This window comes from Pogona vitticeps, chromosome 1 (genome assembly GCF_051106095.1).
Source record: "Pogona vitticeps strain Pit_001003342236 chromosome 1, PviZW2.1, whole genome shotgun sequence".
Lineage (NCBI taxonomy): Eukaryota > Metazoa > Chordata > Lepidosauria > Squamata > Agamidae > Pogona > Pogona vitticeps.
Genome location: NC_135783.1, coordinates 63,959,435 through 63,984,565, shown reverse-complemented (window position 1 = coordinate 63,984,565; position 25,131 = coordinate 63,959,435). Strand labels below are relative to the sequence as shown.

Genomic DNA, 25,131 nt, shown 5'->3' with positions numbered 1-25,131 from the left:
AGTGGCAATCCAGGTCTCTGTTTATGGTTCCCTACCCCAAATTTGAAAGCTAAATGTGATCCTGAGTCTTATGATAAAACCCTCTGCATGCATCCAGTACTAGAAGAAACAAAATTCACAGGCAGTTTTTTTGTTCTGAATTTTCCATACTGTAGACTTTCATGCATCTGAAAGGGAAGAGAATGAGGCATGCTGAAATTCTAGTCAGTTGCTTCAACCGTATAAAATTTTCAGATGTAACAATGTGTGAATGTATGATTTATTAAGTACTGCTAAACATGCAATATTACTCACATAATGTAGTTTATATGTAGGAAATTCTATACTCCATAGCACATGAAATGGGTTGTGAAAATGTATTTTGTCTTGAAGTCTAAAGCAAGTTTCTAGCTTATTTACCCTGATGGCCTTTCTACTTTGCTTGGTGATTTTTCTATGCTTTCTTCTAGCAGCTTGTTGCCAACTACTTAATCGTATTAATCCATCCACAACACCAATGTCTATATATTCTGTGCAGTTTTTAAAGTTGAAAGCATTAAAAGCACTGCATCCTTTTAAATTGAGTAAGTGTTGCTGGCTTACAGTTTCACTCTTTCCTATCTTTTCTTTTCTCTGCCCCTCCGCATGTTCTGCATGGTATCTGTTCTGCTGATGCTGCCTTCACCTGGGTCCTGTGCATGTGTTTTCTAATCCCAGGGAGAAGGAATCATTTTGCCTACTACAACTATCACACTTATGAAGGTAATGCTGCTATTTAATACTGTTCTTTCTCACTAGTCACTAAAATCTGTGTTAGTAAAAAGGAGTTTGTCCTTTTTGATAACCAAAAAGTGGTTTTTTTGGTGAAGATGGGAGGTGGGGGAAAATGCCAGTAATTGACATGTTAGTGGAGTTTGTATATTCCTAAGATGTAGTTTCAGGGTGTGGAGAAGATGAGTAATTATAAACTGAACATTTCATTTAAAAAATCTTAAGGTGAGTACTGCTGTTGATTTGGAATTTACAAATTTATCTTTAGGGTTTTGTAATATTTGGATATTTTGATTTTTATCAGTTTTAGCAGACAGGGCATTGTTGAGACAATTTGGTATCACAATGTTAAATGCACCTGCTGTTTAATAACAGCCTCTGAGATGATACATAGTAATCTTCATCATCTGAGAAGTATGGGCTGGATCAATTTTTCAATTATCTGTCTTCCTCCGTATTTCTAATACTCAGATCAGGGCTGTGTACTTGCACATAATCATGTGTTTGGTTTGGAACCAATAACTTGCTTTTATATACTTTTTTCCTGACTCTTTATTTGCAGAGTACAGAGCACTGAAGGCATTAGCAGACATATTTGCAAAGACGCTTTCCACTGTCTCTTCTCAGTCCGTTTATTCCACTCTTAGCAGATGCAACAGTACAAACAGCCGTGGCTAGCTTTTCTGCAGCTGCCCAGAAGTGAGACCCTTCCCCAGAGCATCTTTGCTTGCTTATTTCCAGCTGCTAACATCCCTCCCCAGGGTTGTAGATTTTAGGACCACAAAATTGGGTCTCACCCCCAACTCAAAAAAAGCACTTGGTGCTGCGTTGATCTCTGGCCTTTCTCCTTCCCAGTCTGCTCCTTGGCTTCCCATTATTGTTGGGTTCCTTCCTCTTCACGTATTTACTCATTTGGATGCTTGCTCAGCCAGATTCTCTTCCTTGCTGTTGTCTGCTCCTTGCCTCTCAACAGTGGTTCCTCACACTTTTTCATGTTGGAAGAACAGTTGATGGCAAGAAGGAGAGAGAGGAAACGGTTCTCATTTGTTTTTGGATTATAGTTCCTAGAATTCTGGGAGATGTAACCGAGAAAACACAAATCTTCATTACTTCCCTCGAAAGTGTTGCTGAATGTGAACAAAATTCATTCCAAGCTGAGGAGGAGTACGTAGGTCCACATGATAGACTATGTTAAGTATTACTTACTGTAACAGGAGTTGCTCCCAAGTTATAAGATTGAATTATTGCTTCCAAGGAAATGGAATTCCCCTATCTTCAGCTACAACTGGTGCCTATCTTTCCCACATTGTATGCCCTGGAATGTAGCTGGGAATTGTGACATTATCCTGATCGAATTACTGGTGCGTGGTATATTTAGAATTTCTTTGTTTTTAGCCCAGTCCATGCACTAGATAAGCTCAGAGCTTGATTTAAAAGCTAAACCGCGCCTTCTCGGCAGTGGCTCCTCACCTCTGGAACAATTTGCCTCCAGAGATTCATGCGGCTCCCTCGCTGGATATTTTTAAAAACCAATTAAAAACATGGATGTTTAGGCAGGCCTTTCCTCCAGTTAATCTCTGATTCTTTCCCTTTCTCTTTTTCTTTTGTGGTTTACTTTTCATTTTTTCTCCATCTTGAAGAAATGGCTATTTAGTGTAATAATTCCTTTTTATATTTATTGTCATATTATGTGTTGTAAGCCGCCTAGAGTGGTCGCAATGACTAGATAGGCAGGATATAAATAAGTAAGTAAGTAAGTAAGTAAGTAAGTAAGTAAGTAAGTAAGTAAGTAAATAAATAAATAAATAAATAAATAAATAAATAAATAACCCAATGCTACCTGTATTTTCAACAACAAATCTTAGTAGCAATTGCGCAGATTCTGCAAGCTTTGTTAATTCTCTAAAAGCAAAACGAGATGGCTGGATCTATTTTACTTTAGTGGATTTTCATCAGTTCAGCCAGTTATCTGAGCCCATGGACATGGGGTAAAGGAGAATCCCTTTGAACATGGTGAACATGTTGGTTTTGGTCTTTGTTAAAACTTATTCAGGCCTCTTTTCCCTGATATTAGAATGATTCCAGTAGGCATTTCTCTCTGGAGGAGTTAGCGTTTTTCTCCAGCTACAGGGACCTTGACTTTTTCTACTGAAATATTTTCTGTCTTTCGGTTGAAAATTATGTACCAGAAATGCTCAAATACTATGATATGCTGAATGACACAGTTCTATAGACAGATTAAGATACACTGAGAGCCTGAAATATTACTAATTTTTGTATTTTTCTATATGTGTGTATCTGATATTGGGAGAATTCCCTTAGGCTGCTTTTAAAAAGAGAAGGACATTGGCATATTGGTCATTGGGTATCCCATTGTTGGTTTAACTTTCTTTTGATTTTTTGATTCTTATGGACAAGATATCTTAATTTTTTTCATTTTGGTGGTCACATATGTCTTTACAGTGATGATTATAATAGCTTTCCCTATCCCTTTGTGCAGTCACTGAAATATTACCTTTAGGATTGTGGCCATTTGTCTCTTACTGTTGCTCATCTCTTAACAATTTTAAGAATTTGATCAGTCATCCATAAAGGCTTTTCTTTTCTTTTCGCTTCTGGAACAGTCTTTTTAGATTCTTCTCAAATAATGCCTCTGGTTTGAGTCTTCTGGTTCAGTCAGTTATATTTAGTAACAGATCAGTCTGTTTTTATAAGATTTATAAATTAATCAAGAATGTTATTTAATTTGTATTTTGGCACTTGATGCTGTATTTTGGCTCAGTAAAGCTGACTTCCAAGTGATTTCAGGACATTTTGTGCTGCTTGTTCCAGGTGCCAAAATTGGCAGTTATGGCATTGTTTCCAGTCCTCTATTTGGGATTAAAGCCTGCTCTTTAACAGCAATTTTTCTCCCCTCCTTTTTCTCATCTCAGCAACCTGAGGAAGGAATAGTTCAGCAAGGTAACTATTACCGTATTTTTCGCTCCATAAGACGCACCTTTCCATAAGACGCACCAATTTTTTAGGAAAAGAAAACAGGAAAATATAATCTGTTTTCTTCGCTCCATAAGACACACAGACTTTCCACCCCGCTGTTTTGTGGGGAAAAAGTGCGTCTTATGGTTCGAAAAATACGGTATGTCTTTCCAGGGGTGAGAGCTCACGTGCCTCTTGTTATATTTCCAGGTGGCAAGTTTCAGGAATTGGGTAGTCAAAGTCAGTCTAATTTCAAACACAAACATTTATTTTTCTTGACGACATAGCTGCAGATCAGAACATATCAGAACCTTTTTGGCTACCACACCAGAATGCAGCCCAAATGGACTATGTGGGGAGGATCTGAAGTAGCTTGTACCTACAGCTAGCTTATTCCTGCTTCAGACACAGTGTTTTCTGAGACTTCTTCCTCCATTTTTTACTTGAAGTTGGGATAGAATGTACATTTTGTTTGAAGTCACAAAATTGACTGAGAAGAAACAGGGAGAAAGGAATGCATATAACTTGTCCTGTCCAGACAACTATTAGTTTTGCTGGGGTGTGTATGAGAGACTGTGTCTGTTCATCCATGCATCCAGAAAACTGAGGAGAGATACATCTTGTGTGTGTATAGGACAGTGCGTAATAACAATAACTCCTTTGCATCTAGACGTTCACTCATGGCAGCTAGACTTTTTACCCTGTTTCCCAGAAAATAAGACCTAACCTGAATATAAGACCTAGTATGATTTTTTCAGGATGCTCATAATATAATAAGCCGCAGTTAAGTTAAACCCTGCCCTCCACCATTGTGCTGCATTGTGCAGCAACCAGAAGAAGATGACATGAGTATAAAATAAAACATCCCCTGAAAATGAGCCCTAATATGTTTCTGGAGAAAAAATTAATATAAGACCCTATCTTATTTTCAAGGAAACACAGTATTAGGTTGAAATGTTTCACTATTCATCCAAGTAGCTTCTTCAGTCTGATGAGAGTTGGCAGGAGATCCCTGATACTGTATATGTTGGCTTCACTTTCCCCTTGTCTAAATAGGCTCCTTAGATGGACAAAGGACTGGAGGTGAGTGAAAATCCCACTTTTGCAGTCCTCACCCATTAACAGTCATTAACAGTGGTATTTCTGGTGTGTGTGGTTCTCATCTTTCTGGGGACAGATGAAAGGGCAGCATGATAAATAGGGAACAGATTGTTTCTAATGCCTCCACCCCTGTTGAGTGAGGGATTTTCTATATGCACATGTCTGGCCTCGTTGATCCTTCTCTCAAACCACTTATAATTAACAAAAATATATAGCTAAAAATTGGCATGTGAAACAGTACCTAACGTTGATTTTGTCTGTCACTTGGGTGGGAGGCTTAATTCATAGAAGCCAGTGTCATCAGAACTCATCTGAAATAGATAGCCCATAAGGACACCATAGTCAATGGTATCAAAAGCTGCCAAGAGATCCAGACAAACATGTTGAGTTTTTTGCAGTTGTCAGCCACCGAAGTAACCAAAACTGTTTCTGCCCCATAATTAATTCTGAAGTCAAATTCAAATGGATTAAGATAACCCATCTCATCCAGGAAACCTCAGAGCTGAGAATTTGCCTCTTGTACCTTGCCCAAGAATAGAATATTTGAGATTGGTCAGTACTTATCCAACATAGTGTGATCTAAGAAGAGCTTTTTCAGCAGGGGTGATGAATAAAGACTTTGAGAGGATTCACAGTCAAAAACAGGTGACGTTTTTGATCTGATACTACAATTTCTACTTCATGGTGCTTGCCTCTAATGGCAGAAGCCTTAGAATCACAGAATAATGAAGTTGGAATGGGCCTTTAAGGCCATTGTCCAACTTCCTGCTCAATGCAGGAATACAAGAAATATCTGCCAGGTGGTTGTCTAAATTTCTCTTGAATGTCTCCAGTGTTGGAGCACTCACCACCTCTTAAGGTAATTGATTCCATTGCTGTACTGTTCTAACAGTTAGGAAGTTTTTCTTGATATTCAACCAAAATCTGCCTTCTTCAATGCAACCCACTTCCAAGAAGATTGATTTACTTTATATAGAATCCAGGAAAAGGACCACGTTCCACTACGCTCAATTAAATCCAGTCATTGAGGCAGAACAAGAACCTCAGAACCACAATCTCCTCCATCAAACAAAGATGGAAGGATGTTTCTTGATAGGTTTTACTTAGCATCCACTCACTCTAAAAACATCTGATTATTCAGCTGCATGAGGTCCAGTCAACAGGTCTTTTCAAAGTGAGTGTTATATTTTTCTGCACAGCATGCTAGAAGATCAGAAACAGTGTTTATATTTCAGTTTCAGGCATACAAATAAGGAGCCCAACAAATAAACACATCTTGATACTAGGCTGACTGGTCAAGCAAAGAAACCTAGTAGTGTCATTACACTACAATGTCATCCCTGGTTGTCATTTTTGGTTTCATCATTGGATTCCAAAGTTAGAAGGTCTGTTTAGAGGAAAAATAGATGACAAATTAGAGCATGTCTAAAAATTTTAGACATCAACTAAAAAAGTATGGCGTTACTTCATGACCCAGATTTTAGCAGTATTGATATCAGCAGCAACATCAGGAGTTACCACATGGACCACTAGCATATGAAACATCCACATCAAGTTCAGGAGCTTCTATATCTTTTTAATGGCCCATCCAAAAGAAGAGGGATCACCTCTCTTACAAATTGCCCCTGTTTTGCTGATTCCTTCAGGGAGAGGCTTTGACTGCATAGCCATCAACCTATAAATTTCACTTCATCCTATCCTTTGATAACAGATCAAGCTGTTTCTTCCATTGCTAGGAGTCTGTCAAAACAGGTTTGTGAGTTCTGTTCATAATACTCCATTGGTTATGCCATAAAACTTTGAGAAGATTCACCATTAGGGATTCTCAAAGCAGAACATTGATAAAAACAGAGTTGAATGCCACACTTTTGCAAAAAGGGCTTGTAGAACATGTGTCACAGGAAGACCAATTTAGCGGGTTTTATTCCCATGATTTCACTGTTCTGGAAGAACATGGAGGCTGCCATCCTGAATACGCAAGTGGTTTACCATTCCCTTCTTCTGGAGGTGTCCTTGGATTCTGCAGTTTGCCCAAGGCCACACAGGCTGGCTCTACTCACAGGAGGCACAGTGGAGAATCGAACGCCCAATCTCTGACTCTTACTTATCTAGCAAACTCTTTCATCCATATTGCTGATGAAAAGAGAAACTGAGGGGGGAAAAGAATGGCTTGTTTAAGGCCAAGAGAAAATCTATGGTACAGATTAGATTTGAACCGGGGACTTTCTGATTGTAGCTGTCTGCTGTTTTATATTAGCTCTTGTTAACTTGAGGCTTACAATGTATAAGCCTCAAAAGCCTTGAGTTTCCTTGAATTGAGATGTTACTTAGATAATAATCTACAGCTGCTTCAGCTGTAACCATAAAACAGCAACCATATACTTCCTGACTTACATCTGAGAGAGAAGTGCCTTGCAAATTCCATCTTGCCAAGAACTTTCGGACTTTTAAGTTCTTCACAATGGTACAAACCTGATGAAGTGATGTTTTGATCCGCAAAAGCTCATGCATTATATGATTATTTTCTTTAGTAAAGGTTCCCCTTGACATTGAGTCCAGTCGTGTCCAATTCTAGAGCGCAGTGCTCATCCCCGTCTCCAAGCCGTAAAGCCAGCATTTGTCCATAGACAGTTTCCGTGGTCACGTGGCCAGTGCAACTAGACACGGAACACTGTTTCTTCCCATGCTTTCGAACTGCTAGATTGGCAGGAGCTGGGACAAGTGACGGGAGCTCGCTCTGTCATTTCTTTAGTGGTCTATAAATATATCTATCACTTATTTTTGCATTCATATTTTATATAGAGAGGAATTGCTATAGGGAAGTCTTCTCCAACCAGGATTCCTCCAGATGTCTTCAGCTACATTTTCTTTCTGCACCAACCACCATAATCAGTTGTCAGTGCTGATTTGAGTTATAGACAAAACTTTCTGAAAGGCACCAAGTTGGTTAAGGTTAATATAGACAACTCAATTTCACCTTCCACATTCCCAGTGCATATGCAAGTGCTGCAGTAGGCCATTAAGAGAAATGGGAGACCTTCAAGAAGGGTCTCTGTTCATATCCAGCTTCTCTCAAGGAACATGACATTATAATCTCAGACAGTTCTAATTGCTTCTGCCACTGTGCCTATGTTGGGACTGGGTGAAGGACTTCGTTTGGTGGTGCTTCTGTATTCATTTTCTTAAACTGAATTTAGAGTTCTCTTTAATTAATCCCAGTTTGTTCTGAATATATATTATTTGTTAACGAGACAAAAGTTCTTTAAGACGTACTCATTCAGTGATTGGTCATTTGAAGCTGTATACTCTGTTTTCCAGATGTTTGGTGTAGCCTTGAAATTGACACAACTTTACAAGGGTAGTGAAAAAAATGAAAACCTGGCCACATGTAGAAGCAACGGGAATATAAAGTAAAATGTGTTGCCCTTTTTTTATTGTGGGGAAACATAAGTTACAGTTGTCTGTTTCAGTAGAAACTTTAACATAGCTACTGTTTCTTCTTTGTGGTCTCTGTGAATGCACACTAATGGGTTAATCTGCACCTGCGCAGAGCAGCCTCGGAATCTTCTAGAACTCAAGTACATGGTGCCGGGACCTCCCACATGCTACCAATAACCCTGACCCGGCACCGAGTGCCTCAGTTCCATTTTCTGCCGCTGCTGTTGCAGCATCTCGGTACGGAGCTCCTGTTTTCATGTTTTTTCTTCAACCTGATTCTTACATTGGACCTCTTAGTATTTCGACCTTGGACCCGCCGCCAGCTCGGCCTGCTGAGGCCCCTTCATCCGCTTGCCTTTTGCCTAAGGGGCAAAAAGATGGCAAAGGCATCATCCTCGAGCTCAAGGTCGACTGCCTCAGCATCGATACCGAAGGAGATGAAAAAGGTACAGACACTGACTAGGCTCTTGGCTGAGGCCACTTCCAGCCCATTCCTGGAGTGAATCAGTATGCCTCAGGATACCATAGGGTGATGAGGACATATCTCTCCTGGCGCCAGTATCCACACTTAAGCCTTTCCCTGGACTGGGCTGACACCTCAGCTGAGGTGCAATTTGTGACACAGGCCAGCCCATCGTCTTTACCGGGCTCGGCATCAAGGCGGGCATCCCCATCTCCACCTGGCTCTATAGTGGCTGAGGCGCCAAAAAAGAAGAAACAAAAGACCAGGCACCTGGAGCCTACATCCGAACCCGAGCTGTACCGAAGTTGGCAGCCTCTGCCGCGTAAATATACTCCTTGTCGGGACTATCCTAGAACTTTCTGGGAGGATTATCCGCAATACTATGAGCCCAAGGACTTCGACTTCGATCCTCGTCGATACCCGGTGCCTTACGAGCCAGAGTTCTACAATTGGTGCCAACGGTGGCTGCGTTACTCACATTTGCCCTCGATACCGTAGGCACCCTGGCGCCTACCACTATCTAGAGGATGACTGCATGCAAGACCCACTGCCACAAAAAGGGGCCAGCTCCAGAGGAATTTTGACCACTGACCCATTTGAAGAAAACCATCCGGCTCTGACCCTGGCTCACCGATCATCTCCAGCTCCGGCTCCTGCTCCACCAACCCCCCCCCCCAACATGCCTCCACCAGGGCTGGAAGTGGAAATGACAGGGTCGTGGATTCCATCCCAACCCACATCAAATGGATCAGGCTCAACATGTCCTGTCCCTGTCTCCAGACCAGGACAAATAATTCGAACCGGACTCTGAGGCCTCGGTTGTGGGTGTCGAGAAGGACTCTCCACCCAACATATCTACTCCTACTTCGGATGTGACAGAAAGCCACCCTCCATCCCCCTCGGAAGACTATACAGCCTCCTCGCATATAATTCGCAGGGTTGTGAAGGTGATGGACCTGGCAGTTTTGCAACCTCCGGCTGAGGAGGTGGACAAGGTCTATGAGGATATTACCCAGGACCAAACCCCTCCTCTCTGCCTCGCCTTCATCTCCTCCCTCCTGAAGCTGGTTAAGGAGTCCTGGAACATGCATTTCATCAGATCCCTAGGAGGGTAGAGAATTTATATAAGACACATGGCAGTAGCACTGATTTTCTCTCCAAGCATGCCTTCCCAACTCTTTTTTTATGGATGCCACACAAATCAGAGCCAGAAACAGTTGGCATCCACACCCAACAACAAGGAGGGTCGGAAACTGGATATCCTTAGTCATAGAGTATATTCCTTGGCGTCCTTTATTCTCAGGGTGGCGAACTATTCAGCAGTGATGGGTGCCTACTGGAATACTGCTTTGCCAGCTTTGCAAGCCGCCCCATGGAGCTCAGGGCTTCAGGTCTTGCGTGCCATCAAGAGGCTATGACTGGCTAGGCAGGAAAGGATAGCCGGCAGACACATAGTGGATAGAGCATCCAAACTCATTACCACAGTGGTGACCCTGCAGCGTCATGCTTGGCTGCGTTCGGCTGGGATTTCTGAGGATGCAAGTTCCAGGATTGAGGACCTACCCTTTGATGGACCAACAAGATTCTGGACAACAAGGCGGGCAAGCAGCAGGGTCTCCCGAGGAACACCTTGCAGCTATCCTATCCATTCTGGTATCTTAACTTCCAGAGGCCACAAAGCTCCGGGTTCTCTTCCAATCCAGTGGAACTGGCAGCAGCCTCGCCAAGAGGCCCACCGCCCTGACCAGAAGCCCAGACAGGGCCTTTAACTCTGTTGACCCACCAACATCAGTTCACATCTTGGTTCATTTGGCTCCCTTTCTTCCCACCTAGCAATCCATCACTTCTGACACATGGGTACTCACTATCATAGCCAAGGGCTATGCTATCGAGTTTGATTCTCCACCGTCTATGGGGCTGTTTAGAGACATTGCCTCCTTGCCCCGTTGAAAGCGGAAGTGGCCTCCCTACTTCAGAAGGATATTATTGCTCAGGTTCACAATCCGGAACATGCCCTCAGCTTTTTTCTCCGCTACTTCACTATCCCGAAGAAGGATGGGGGACTCTGTCCCATCTTGGATCTCTGTCCCTTGAATTCCTGTATCATGCCCCAACACTTCAGGATGATTTCCCTTGATGGCACCATCCAGATGTTAAGATATGGAGATTGGTTTTCAGTCACAGACCTCAAGGATGCCTATTTCCATATCACCTATTTCGGCCTGAGCATTGCTGCTATTTGAGGTTCCCCCTCTGGGGGGTGATTTATAAATTCAAGGTGCTCTCCTTTGGGCTATCCACTGCCCCATGGGTGTTCATGAATTGTTTAGCCCCGGTGGCAACCTATTTGCGTCTGCAATGTATTACGGTATTCCCTTACCTGGACGACTGGTTGCTAGTGGCCCCATCCCATGCACAATCAAAGGATGATATCTCCTTCACCTTGTCCCTTTTGTCTACTCTCAGACTCCAAGTCTACCAAGAGAAGTCAGTGCTGTGGCTCACCCAGAGGGTACCTTACATTGGTGCAATACTGGATGCCACTTGCGGGTGAGCCTTCCTCTCTGAAGACAGAATATTGAAAATCCAGCTAATGGTGGCATCCTTCCTGCCAGGTGCCAGAGTGTCAGCTCATCAGGCGCAGTGTCTGTTAGGCCTGATGGCTTCCACCACAGTGGTGGTCCAGCATGCCAGGGTGAAGATGAGATTGTTGCAGGCATGGTACCTGTCACTTTATGACCTACTGCTGGACCCCCCCATCCAAACTGTAGTCATGGCCAAGCTAGCATCGCAGTTAACGTGGTGGACCTTCCAGCCATACTTGTCGATGGGGAGGTCCTTTGGTCCCCTTGCCCTGAGGGTACATGTAACTGCGGACGCCAGCCCAACAGGCTGGGGAGCATACTTAGGGAGCCTGAGGGTACATCAGATGAGATCCTGCTACATATCAGAACTCTTGGCGATCTCCAAAGCCTTTTGGGTGTTCAAGCAACTGCTCATCAGCTGGGTAGTTCAGGTGGCGTTAGACAGCAGTTTACCACCTCAACAAGCAGGTTGGCTCTCTCTCTCTCTCTCTCTTTCTCTCTCTCTCTCTCTCTCTGCTGTACCTGGCAGTCCAACTCTGTGAGTGGTGCTACTCCCACTACATCTATCTGGTGGCGGTACATGTAGCATTAGAAAAAAATGTCTTAGCGGATCAGCTAAGCAGGCTCCACGATTCCAGTCACAAATGGTTTTTGGACAACAACATCTTCCTCTCACTCTGTCATCAGTGGGGCACACCTCAACTGGATGTATTTGCCTCCAAGCTATTGCTTCAGAGCGGGAATTGGCCATCACTTAGTGGGCGATGCATTCACGACAGCTTGGTCCGGGGGGCTCCTCTACACATTCCTGCCCATACCACTGGTTCAGAAGGCCATCGTCAAGGTACAACAGGAAAGGACGAACGTCATCTCCCCATGGTCGCATCGCCAACCGTGGTTCTACACCCTGCATCAGGATGTGGTGGCCTACGTTCAGCTTCCAGAAGTACCTCACCTCCTCTCCCTGCACCAGGGCAGGACATTCCACCCAGACCTGGAGTCCCTGCATCTGAGCTTGGAGGCTGCGTCCACGGTAGCTGATGTCTTGGATCATACAGGCAGGCGCTTGACAATACTCACATAAGCCTACAAGTCGAAAGTTTTCTCCACGTTCGCCTCTGGACAACACTTTCCCACGCAACCTACCTTGTTGATACGGTCCTTCAATTTCTCCTCCTCTTCCGGCGTGGCCTTTCCCACTCCACTCTCAAGATGTATATAGCTGCTATAGTTGCACATCACCCACCGTCTTCAGAGGCAGCAAACCTCTTCCACCATCCCACCCTCAAGCAGTTACTACGAGGCCTACAAACCCCCAACTCCATAGTGGTCCCTCCAACTTGTTGTCAACAAACTCATGGGTCCGCCTTTTGAACCTCTAGCTAACAGAGAAACTGCTCACGCTAAAAGCCTTCCTTCTGGTTGTTACATCTGCCCGTTGAGCCAGTGAGCTGGCGGCCCTCAGAGTCGACGCGCCCTTCCTTCAATTTCACCCAGATAAGGTGACGCTCTAATCTGATCTCTCTTTCGTGCCTCAGGTAGCCACGTATTTTCACCTGAAGCAGCCGATAGTTCTACCGACATTCTTTCCTGCTCCAACATCACATCTGGAATGGTCGCTGCACACCCTGAATGTCAAGAGGGCATTTTCCCACCCTGCATCTTTCCGCACATCAAATTGCCTATTTGTCTCCTTCCAAGGTCACTCAAGGGGATCCCCTGGTCACGTCCACAAACAATTTCGCATTGGATAGTTTCCACTACCCACCTAGCAAATGAGCTGACTAGGGCTGTTGCATCCTCCATGGCTTTCCTGAGTTGAGTTGACCTGGCAGACATCTGTAGAGCAGCTGCGTGGGCCATGCTGTCCACCTTTGTGGCCCAGAGTAGATTCATCGAATCTAGATGGGCAAGGTAAAAGCTAGAAAAATAAATAAATTTTAAAAATCCTGTAAAGGCTTTGTTTCAACAAGTTCATCAGTAACAATATGGTTGAGGTTAGCCGCCCCGAGTAGACGTTGTCTAGAGGGGCGGCGTAAAAATCGAATAAATAAATAAAAATAAATAAAATTCTCAATAATGTTTGCCTCAATCTGAAATTGAAGTCATGCAAATGATTGTGCCCAGTAGCATTGATACTAGAGATTCTCCAGTTACCAAAAAAAAATTCGTTGGGAAGTACATAAATGGGGAATCATAGCATATAAATGCATTGTTTGTTGGGCATGTTAATATTAGTGTGTCTGTTTCAGTGCCAAAAGTATTTGAAAACCTGTTTTTATATATATATATATATATATATATATATATATATATATATATATATATATATATATATATATATATATATATATATATATATATATATATATATATATATATATATATAAAAATGAAAAACAAATATTCTGGTACAAGTAAGTTTCATATAAAAAACTGAATTCGTTTGAATACAGTATTGAAAACACATTAAGTGTGTTTTCTTTTTTCTTCTTTGAGTCAGATATTTCCCTTCAGTTATTTGTGGGCTGATGGGGCACTGCAGAATGTTATTTTGTAAATCTAAACAAAATAAAAATTGAAAATCAGATCATGATCTACTTAGGACTTTATAACATTTTCCAAAACATTTTGTAATTTAAGGTTTTCTGGAAAACCTAGTCCACTGAGTTTGAACATGTAATGCAAGGTGTGTGTCTTTAACTTAACGGTTCAGTTTAGTCTGTTATATTATATTAATTATTATATACTAATGTTAGTATGTTTAATTATGTTGATTTTCTTCCCAGTCTATTTTTTTTGTAGGTATAGTCTTTTTTCTTCCAGGCCTAAGACTTTGCATAGAGGAAAAGAAATTATATACTTCCTTTCATAAACTTTTCTCTGTGCTGGCAGCCCATATTATACTGCCATAGTGGGCTTTTCAGGGAAGAAACCTTTTTCAGTGTTACAAATCAACCAACAATTGATTTAGCATGCTTTATTTATTTATTTTTAAATCTCAGAATGCTATATTAATGTCTTGTTTTATATAAATAGCTGAGTAGTTTTTTATGCTAAGTAAAATTATTTAAAATTAAATGTTGACAAAATACTCTGTTTATTTTGTTTAAACAAATACAGGGCTTTACTGGAGAGTATCTGTGTTAGAATAGTTGTAAACATTTTGTGATGTATCCCAATAGAATATACTCCCTTTATATCAGTGTTCAGGAAACAGGGGTAAATTACCCCAAATGGGGTAAATATGAAAATCCTGGCGGTAATGAGGACGGTTGCGGCAGGCATTTTACTCCCAGGCATTTTATTTCCGATGATGCTGTGTGTAAGCGGGCGTTCCGTCGCGGGGACAAGCAGCCCTGGCGAGGAACTGCACAGGGCACCCGCCTGTCCTCCTCGCCTCCAAAGTGGGGGGGAGGCGGGCGGCGTACCAGGCCAGCTGGACTCTTTGCCTGGTGGAGTCCTAGCCGGAGCTCTCCTTCCTGCCCGCGCCTACCCACCCGGCGCGCTGGCGGGGAGGCCCCCTTCCCACCCCACCACACCTGAGCTCATGGCCAGTGGACCTGCTGGCCCTGCAGTGCCCGCATCCCCTCGCCAAGGATGCGCTTTCCCAGCGGTGTGGCAGCTCCAGACTGGCTGCCCAGACGGTGGCCGCAGGTCCCAGGTGAGCACAGAGGTGGGGTGGGGGTCGGCCGCAAACAGCAAGAGCCAAGGGGGTAATGTCAATGTATATAAATTTGGGGGTGGGGGTAAAAGCTAAAAAAGTTCCCTGACCCCTACTTTATATTATTTAGTTGTTAAGGGAACAAAGAATGGAAGCTACTGAAAAGTTTTTAATTTTAGCATGCCTTAAAAGCTGTATGCACTTCTTTGGGCTATACAATTTGTGTAAATGGCCAGTAGGATTCTGTTAAATCACTTTCTAAATTTAGAACCATTTATATAGAAAAATAGTATTGCAGACAAATTTTTGTGGAATTCTTTTTTGCCATTGTTCTATTAAAACTTGTCTCCAAAAAGTGGTCTTAGTAATTCAACACTTCATAGAATGGTTGCTTGTTTTATTTACAGCATAATACAGTGCACGTTGTTCTGAAGCACTTCTCACTATTTTTCAGTAGGTCTTACTCCCAGACAATATGCATGGGATTACAATCCTAGAATACTTTTATGATTTCTCAGTATGATTTACCCAAAGTTAAAAGAAGACAAAATAAAAGCAAACAACAAAAAGTCTTGGATCATAAAATAGGGACATAGGGGAAATTTGATAGTTCTGACCTTTTGTATTAACTTAAAAAATTGGAGTTGCTGAACCTGTAAGTGAGCCAGGACATTCTTTTGAATCCAAATTTGCACTTTTCAATGTTGTGTGGTCTCTTTTGCAACTCAGATATATATGTGTGTGTGTTAAGAAAAAGTGTGAATAAGTATGCGTACAGTGGTGCCTCGCATAGCAAGGTTAATCCATTCCGGATTAACCCTCGCTATGTGAAAACATCGCTGAACGGATCAAGAAAACCCATTGGTTCCAAATGGGCTGAAAACTCACTGTTCAGTGATGTTTTCCTATGGCTGGCAGCCATTTTCGCGCCCTCCCCTCGCTTACCGAGGGCGCGAAAACGCTGCACGCGGCCATTTCGGGGCTTCCGGCGGCCATTTTGGAGCCGCCAAACAGCTGGTTCGCGGGTCGCAAAACGAAGGTCGGTAAGCGAAACACTTACCGACCTTCGCTATGCGAGTTTCGCCCATTGGGGCCATCGCTTTGCGATCGCGGTTGCGCTCGAAAAAACCCCCTCGCTATGCGGATTCGTCATTCTACGGTGCGCTTGTTAAGCGAGGCACCACTATATATCCAAAATGCATATTTAAAACTTGCTAAATATGTACACTTGGAAGAGTGTATGCAAAAATATATATCACAGAAATGCACACACATTTTATAGATTAGTTTTTTTAAAATTAATTTTGCTGTATTAATTGTGTTGTAGCAAATGCCGGCTGAAATGAACTTTCACTTGAGGATATGTGAAATCCAGTCTATAGATATGCTTCTGTATATCTCAATTTCCTGTGAATGTAATTCTGGTTATAATGGAAGTCATAGAAGTTTGCAAGTTTTGCAAATCTCACTTTTTTTTGCAGCCCTCTTATTTCTTCCTCCATAATTTTTCCCCATAGGGAGTTATTCACATTTGGCTTTTTAGCTGATATACAGAGAGAAAGGTATCAGATGTAAAGCCATAGATTTCAAAAGCAGTTCATTGACTGTTTCCACCTTAATCTCAAATTAAAGCCTCTTTGGGTTTATGCATAAAGACGAAATATCATGTATAAGACTGAATGGAAACTTCCTTTTCCTCATAGAACATGACTGAGGAAAGCAATTTTTTCTAACCTTCCTTGTAGTCCTCAGTGCCATTTTCCACATTGTTCAATAGTCTCTTTCCGTCACTTGGAGCAGCTCTTCAGTGAATTTCAAAGAATTAGTTAAAACCATTCACCTTCCTGTAACAGTAGCATCCTGTGACATATTTTTATAAGCCTCATTCAAGGTTAGAATTCCCAGAGTTTCTACCTTGCAGTCTAATATTTCTGTATTTTATCCTTGCTAAAATTTAACCAGTGGAAATTACTATTTTAAATCAAATCCTCTCTTCTTGCTTACAGATGGTTCTGATTCCAGAGATAAACCAAAGCTCTATCGTTTGCAATTAAGTGTGACAGAGGTTGGTACAGAAAAATTTGATGAAAACTCAATCCAGGTGAGGAACAAAATTTTGAGTAAAGCCAATAGTATCCTAAGTACTAGTACTTAGAAATCACAGTAAAGTGTGATTGTGCATACTTATAGCAGTAAGAATGTGGTATGATATTCAATGGCATTACAGAGTTTAGCTTTCCTACATCCTTTTATATGCAAGAGGAGATTATTTAAAGTTCTAGGTCATTATTTAGAACCCTTGGGGTTTTATTTTTTTATACCATACTATGTTTATGCTGCTTTTAGTTTCTAAAAATCACACTTACTAAGGCAGAACAGGAAACTGATTGTGACATAGCACAATGGAAAAGTTTAAATTTAAAAAGTTTAAAGAAACCTTGTGGCACAGTGGTTAAACTGCAGTACTGCAGCAAAACTCTGCTCGTGGCCTGGGTTCAATCCCAGGCCATGAGTTTCACTCAGCCTTCCCCCTTTCTGAAGTCAGTAAACTGAGTACCCAGCTTGCTAGGGGGAGCAATGTGTAGCCTGCATAATTAAACTGTGATAAACTGTTATAAACTTTTATAAACACCTAGAGAGTGTTTATAATCAGCATGCTTTGCCTTTTAAATTTTTCACCCTTGGATGCAAAGCACTGAGGGAAAGTCTACAAAACCTTAAAGTCGCAGGAACATTAGGCTGTTAGGTTATAGGATGAAATGTGGTGTATATTGCACATTGATTTCCTAATTTGCAACATGCTTTCCAAACATAGATACAAAACCCATTTTGTCATTTTTCCATACTCCATGTATAATAGTGGGCATCAAGGAAAAAGATAGACTTCAGTGTTTTATAGCTGTGTATGTCTGTGTTTGGGAGAAAATACTCTTTGGCATTCTTTGCACCTAACACCAAATTGTGACTTGGCATTATGAACATGAAGAGGCATGAGTTTTAGACTCTCATACTTCCTCTTTTCCTTACAGATATACAGTCATGGCCAAAAATATTGGCACACTTGCAGTTCTGTCAGAAAATGCAACCCTTCTCTCAGAAAATGGTTGCAGTTGCAAATGTTTTGGTACTCGCATGTTCATTTCTTTGGTTTGTGTTGGAACAACACACAAAAAAGAGAAGAAAAGTAAAATCTGATACAATCCCACACAGAAACCCAAAAATGCACTCACCAGAATTATTGGCACCCTTAACTTAATATTTGATAGCACCCCCTTTGGAAAAAACTGAAATCAATTGTTTAACTATGAATGAGTTTCTTACACCTCTCTACTGGAATTTTGGACCACCCTTCTTTTGCAAACTGCTCCAGGGCCCTCAGATTTGAAGGATGCCTTCTCCCAACTGCTGTTTTGAAATCTCTCCACAGGTGTTCTATGGGATTTGTACCTGGACTCATTGCTGGCCGTTTCAGAACTGTCCAGCGCTTTGTTTGTAACCATTTCTGAGTGCTTCTTGAAGTGTGTTTCAGGTCATTGTCCTGCTGGAAGACCCATGACCTCTGGTGGAGATGCAGCTTTCTGACACTGGCCACTACATTGTGCCCCAAATTCTTTGGTAATTAGCAGATTTCATGATACCACAGTGACACAGTCAAGGCATCCAGTGCCAGAAGCTGCAAAGCAACCCCAAAACATCTTTGAACCTCCACCATGTTGGACTGTAGGGACTGTATTCTTTTCTCTGAATGCCTCATTTCTTTTCTGTAAACAGTGCCATGATGTCCTTGACCAAAAAGCTCTACTTTTGTCTCATCTGTCCACAGTACGTTCTCCCAGAAGGATTGTGGATTTGTCACATAGGTTTTGCCATACTCATATTGCTTGTTTATGCCTTTGTGTCAGCAGTGGTGTCCTCCTGGGTCTCCTACCATAGTGTCCCTTTTCATTCAGATGGCGACGGATAGTGCGAGCTGACACTGTTGTACCCTGTGTCTGCAGATCAGTTTGAATTTGTTGGGAAGTTACCGTATTTGCTGCCGTACAAAACGACTTTTTGGGCCCAAAAACATGCCTCCAAGTGGGGGGGTCGTCTTGTACACTGGGTGCACTGAATGACGCGGGGCCGCGCTGGCCAGGGAGGAAGGCAGGCAGGCAGTCGGTCTGGATGGATGGAGGGAAGCACAGCCTGCCATGCCTGAGCGGTCAGAGCCCGCCGCCAGGCTGCCCACCACCCCGCGCTGCTGAGCCAGCCGCGCGCTCGCTCGCCCACCACCCGCCCGTTTCCCTTTTCCTCTTCCTCCTCCTACCGCCTCCCACTCAGCCTCTTCCGCTCTTCCTCACCCTCTTGCTGCCATGCCTGAGCCGCCACTGGGCTGCCCGCTGCCCTGCTCCGCTGAGCCAGCTGCGTGGTGGCTCGCCCGCCACCCGCCTGTTTCCCTTTTCCTCCTCCTCCTGTTGGGGGGGGTCGTCTTATACGGCCAGTTGCCTTGTGCGCCGGCAAATACAGTAATCTAGGTTCTGTATTTGAACAACCCTTCGTTGTAATTTTTTAGTAATTTTGCTCTTCCGCCCATGTCCAGGGAGGTTAGCTACAGTGCCATGGGCTGTAAACCTCTTGATGATATTGCGCACAGTGGACACAGGAACTCTGGAAATGGACTTGTAACCTTGAGCTTGTTGATGTTTTTCCACAGTTTTTTCTCTCAAATCCACAGACAACTCTTTACACTTCATTCTTTTCTCCATGATCAGTGTCACACACAACACAAAGGTTGAGTCAACTTTTCTCCATCTTAACTGGTTGCAACTGTGATTAATATATTGCCCACGCCTCTTATTTGCAACAGGTTTGTCTAAATGCAAATTAAAGGAGCATCACATGCTTGAAAAGCAATTATTTCTTACAATTTAGACAGGGTGCTAATAATTTTGGCCAGTGCATTTTTGGGTTTCTGTGTGGGATTGTATCAGATTTGACTTTTCTTCACTATTCTTTTGTGTTGTTCCAATGCAAACCAAAGAAATGAATATGTGAGTACCAAAACATTTGCAACTGCTACCATTTTCTGAGAGAAGGGTTGCATTTTCTGACAGAATTGCAAGGGTGCCAATATTTTTGGCCACAACTGTAAATTAGATGCAAAGAGCAATAAGTAGCAGTTGTAATTACTAGGAGGGCCTTTTGCTGTCTCCTAACAGAGAACAGCAGAGGACTAAACTGAGACAGATCCCAGAATCTGTCTGAATTGGAAGGGGAGAGGGAGACACAGGCTCAGAGGTAAAGAGAGATGAAGGCTGATGAACAATAAGAGGAACAGAGTGGGCAACTCTAATATCACCTAATAATCTTCAAAAAATGTACAAAGGAAAGCAGGCAACAAAGCACACAGTCTCTGGTGTCTATATATGAATACCAGGAGTATGGGAACCAAACAAGGAGGACTGGAAAATTTAGTTCAGGAGGGTAAATATGATTTGATTGGGATAGCTGAAACTTGGTAGGATGATTCTCATGACTGGAATACAGCAGTTGAAGGATATAACTTGTTCAAAAAGAATAGAAAGAGGGATGAAGTCACAATATATCTCAAGAGTACATATTCCTGTACAGAAAGACAGGAGGATGAGCTTAATTGTCTCATAGAGAACATCTGGATTAATATAGTTAGGGCAAAAAAAACAAAAGGAACATGGTAGTTGGAATCTGCTACTGACCAATCAAAGAGAAGATGCAGATGGAACCTTTGAAAAACAAATTACAGTGGTGCCCCGCATAGCGAGGTTAATCCGTTCCGGGTTAACCTTCGCTATGGGAAAACATCGTAAAACGGATCCAAAAAAACCATTGGAATTCATTAAACAAAGTTTAATGTGTTCCAAATGGGCCCAAAACTCACCGTTCTCCGACGTTTTCTCTTGTTCCGGCAGCCATCTTGGGTGTACCGGCGGCCATTTTGGGTGTACCGGCGGCCATTTTTTGTGTTCCGGCTGCCATCTTGGATGTACCGGTGGCCATTTTTTGTGTTCTGGCGGCCATCTTGGTTGTACCGGCAGCCATTTTGAGAGTCCCGGCAGCCATCTTGGGTGTACCAGCACCCATTTTTTGTGTTCCGGCGGCCATTTTGGAACCGCTGAACAGCTGTTCTCCCATCGTAATGCGAGCATGCCCTCGCATTAGTGATGGGGAAATCCACATCACAATGCGGATTCATCGTTCAACGGTGCACTCGTTATACGAGGCACCACTGTACAAGAATTTCAAAAAGACACAATGTCAGAGTAATGGGAGATTTCACTTATCCTGATATCTATTGGGAGGCAATTTTTCCCAAACATGGCCCTTCCAAGAAATTCCCAGCTTGTGTTGCTGATAATTTTCTCCTACAAAAAGTGGAGGAAGAAACTAGATGATTAGCTGTCCCTGACTTATGGAAACAACAGAATGAAATCTAACAGAGGTAAGTGTAAAGTTCTGCACCTAGGGGAAAAACCAAACACACAGTTACAAGTTGGGTGATGCTTGGTTCAATGATAAGTGAGTGATAAGGCTTTTGGAATTATTGTAGATCACAAGCAAAATATGAGCCAGCAGTGTGACGTAATTGCAAAAAAGGCCAATGCTCTTTTAGGCTGCATTAACAGAAGTATAATTTCCAAATCCCATGAGGTACTGGTTCCCTCTATTTGGCACTGGTTACTTCTCATCTTAAGTACTGTGTCCAGTTCTAGACACTGCACTTTAAGAATGATGCTGACAAAATGGAACAAGTTCAAAAGATGGCAACAAGGATGATCAGTGACTGGAAACCAAGCCCTATGAGGAAGGACTGAAAGAACTGGGCATGTTTTAGTCTTGAGTAAAGAAGACTGAGAGGAGATGTAATACCACTTTTCAAATACTTGAAAGATAGTCATAAATAGGAGGGGCAAGATCTTTTCTCTATCATCCCAGAGTACGGGACAGCTACTAATGGGCTTGTGTTTAGCTAAATCTGACTTCCTGCCTCCACTCACGACCATAACCCGTTCCAGAAGATGGACGTAACTCGAAATGGCCGTAAGTCGAAGCACCATTTCCCGTAGGAATGCATTGAAAACGCAATTAATCCATTCTGGCTGGAGGGGGGGGGAACCGAAAAAAATCACTGCAAGATTCATTGGAAACGCGATTAATCCCTTCCGGTCAAAGGGGAGGGGGAAGCAATCAAGCATGCAAGACCCATTGGAAATGCACAGAAAACAAACAGAGCAGATCAGAAATGCACAGGGAACAAAGTGGGCAGGTCGGAAATATAAAGAAAACAAAGGAAAAAGCAAGGGAAGCATGCAGGACCCATCAGAAATGGGGGGAAAACCCCCAAAAGAAACCGACCCCCCCCAAGACCCATCAGATATGGGGGATAATAAGCCAACAAACAAACCCCCAAGACCCATCGGAAATGGGGGAAAAATAAGCCAACAAACAAACCCCCCAAGACCCATCAGAGATGGGGGGGAACCCCAAAAAGTTACCAACCCTCCCAAGACCCATTGGAACTGGAGGGGGGAAACCAAAAAACAGACAAATCCCCAAGACCCATCGGAAATGGGGAACCAAAAAACAAACAAAACCCCCAAGACCTATCATAGCACAGAAACATAACCCCCCCAGCTCAAAACTACACTGCAAAAATACCCAGAACAGTTTTGAAAAAGCAGAAAACAGCACCTTACCTTACAAGGCAGCCCGAAGCCTCCCTGCAAACACAGACACAGACACTCAGAAGCAGGAGGCAGTCCCAAGCCTCTTCCAACAACATACACTCTCTAATTACTGGGGCGAAAGAGCTACAAAGAAGCAGACTCATCACCACCTATGGTTAGAAATTCAAAATTCCCACCTTTTTCCTCTGCCTTTTTCTGTTCGTAAGTGGAAGCTCCAGTCGCAAGTAGAAGCAAAATTTTGTGGCTGAAGCTGGTCATAACTCGTAATGGTCATAAGTAGGGACGTTCGTAAGTATCAGGGAAAACATCCTAAATGTTAAAGCAGTATGACAGTGGAACCAGTTAACTCGAAAAATTGTGAACACTCAAACATTGGAGACATTCAAGAGAAAATTGGACAGCCATCTATCAGATCTACTTTTATTTGGATTCCTCCATTAGACTCAATGCCCTTATAGGCTCTACCGAACTCTATTGTTCTATTATTTTAAAAAAATATTTAGTTATGGCTTGTGGGAATTAAGGTCATTTTTTCATTGGGACTGAACAAGTGAGCAGGACTGCTGACCAGGATTTTAAACCACAGTTTCATCCAGATTAATCTTGATTTTACAACATGTTGTTGTTTGTCTTAAATTGTGCTTGGACAAGGCAACATCATCTTTATATTAAACTGCTGATATATGCATTATGTTTACCAGCCAATCACTACTCATGCCACTTGCTCACATTAACAAATATATCTGGACATTTTTTGAAAAAATGTCTCATTTTGCTGAATGAGGCATGCAAACTGTAACACAACTATTTTAATGCAGTTACTTTTACTGGTTCAGAATTAGTCTTGAAATCCTGTTTGTTTGTTGTTGTTTGTGGTATAATTTTGATTTTGCAGCTGAGTTTTGATTATTTTTACTTTCAGTTATTCGGTCCAGGAATTCAACCTCATCATTGTGACCTCACTAACATGGATGGAGTTGTTACAGTTACCCCAAGAAGCATTGATGCTGAGACTTACGTAGAAGGCCAGCGGATCTCCGAGACCACAATGCTGCAAAGTGGCATGAAGGTTCAGTTTGGGACCTCTCATGTATTTAAGTTTGTGGATCCTGTTCAAGATCACATTCCTAAAGGACGTCTGGAGGCAGGTCACATGGTCAAAAGTTCACGACTCAAAGCTGGGTAAATTGTTATTTTCTAGCAGTAATCCAAAGCTTGGGATATTTAAGAGTATTGGAAGTAATAGTGGTGTAACATAAAAATACTTTCTTTGTAACATTTTATTATATTGAATTTATAAATTTCTCTATATGAAAAAATTTGGTCAATAAATTAAATTAAAGAATTGGGAAAAGTTAAATAAAAACAAATGCCTCAGTAAAACTATACTGTAACTGGAATGTATCAGTCAGGAAATATTTATCAAACAGACCCAATAGCACAGTATAATCAGTATGGATGACCTCTTTTGATTAACACCCTGAAAGGAGTTAACAGTGAAATGGCAAATTGCAACTGGCAAGAAATTATTCTAAATATTTAATTGTAAAATAGATTAAGAGAAAATTCAGCAGGATCTCATAACAGATTTCAAGTTCTACAACTGGAAACAGAATGTTAGTTTGTATACTTGATTGCTCTGAATTGTCTGTGCCAACCAATAGGTATCATAAAGTCCTTTTGGATAGTTCTATGAAAAAATACTGTTAATGACATTTTGTCTTCAAATTGACAAGTAATGTTAGTGATTACTGTATTATGGAAGTATGACTTATAACTCTTCTGAGTAGTCTTCTAGTTCTGTAGCCAAGCTGGAACAAATGGGAGGGATGGAAAGAGGCATTGAGGTTATTTAAAATTACTACATAACATTCATACAATGGACATTTTCTGTTTGCTATGAGTGTTGGTAAGTGGCCAGTGCACTGCATGATTTTCTTGGTCTTCATTTTATAAACAAGAGTTTATTTGATGGATGCTCTTAAGATGTAGAACTCCCTTTCAGTAGAAGCTAGTTTTGCTCCTCCTTGTTTTCTGTCCACCTGCAGGGGAAGACTTTTCTCTTTGTACAGTGGGGTCTTGACTTGAGAACTTAATCCATATTGGAAGGCGGTTCTCAAGTCAAAAAGTTCTTAGGTCAAACTTGCATTTCCCATAGGAATACATTGAGAACCATTTGATCCGTATCTGCTCTTTTCCGTCCATAGAAACTAATGGGAAGCTGCTATTCCGCCTTCGACCACTGGAAGGGAATATTTTGTTTCTTTTTTTCTTAGGTCAAGAAAGGTTCAGGGAAGGCAGGGAAAAGACAGTCCAGACAGTACAGTACCAGGCAGTCCGAAGACTGTCTCCCAATCCACTCTCTAAACGCTGGGAGGAGTGAGGAAGCAGACAGGCACCCTTTTCACTGGCCAACAGTTAACTGAAAGTTCACATTTTGCACTTTCCCTG

The 25,131-nt window shown here is 42.2% G+C and overlaps 1 protein-coding gene across 36 annotated transcripts in view; it reads left to right on the top strand.

The window, feature by feature from the left end:
- Positions 1-25,131, top strand: part of AFDN (afadin, adherens junction formation factor) — a 150,489-nt gene that overhangs the window by 54,706 nt on the left and 70,652 nt on the right. For 30 of the 36 annotated variants that reach the window (XM_020808386.3, XM_020808364.3, XM_072994122.2 and 27 more), the window contains exons 9-11: positions 697-741; positions 16,984-17,078; positions 23,603-23,862. In XM_020808386.3, coding sequence (XP_020664045.3) covers positions 697-741; positions 16,984-17,078; positions 23,603-23,862 — 400 coding nt within the window. The remainder of the gene's footprint in view (positions 1-696; positions 742-16,983; positions 17,079-23,602; positions 23,863-25,131) is intronic. The other 6 variants (XM_072994143.2, XM_078383179.1, XM_020808338.3 and 3 more) reach the window with 1 other exon arrangement.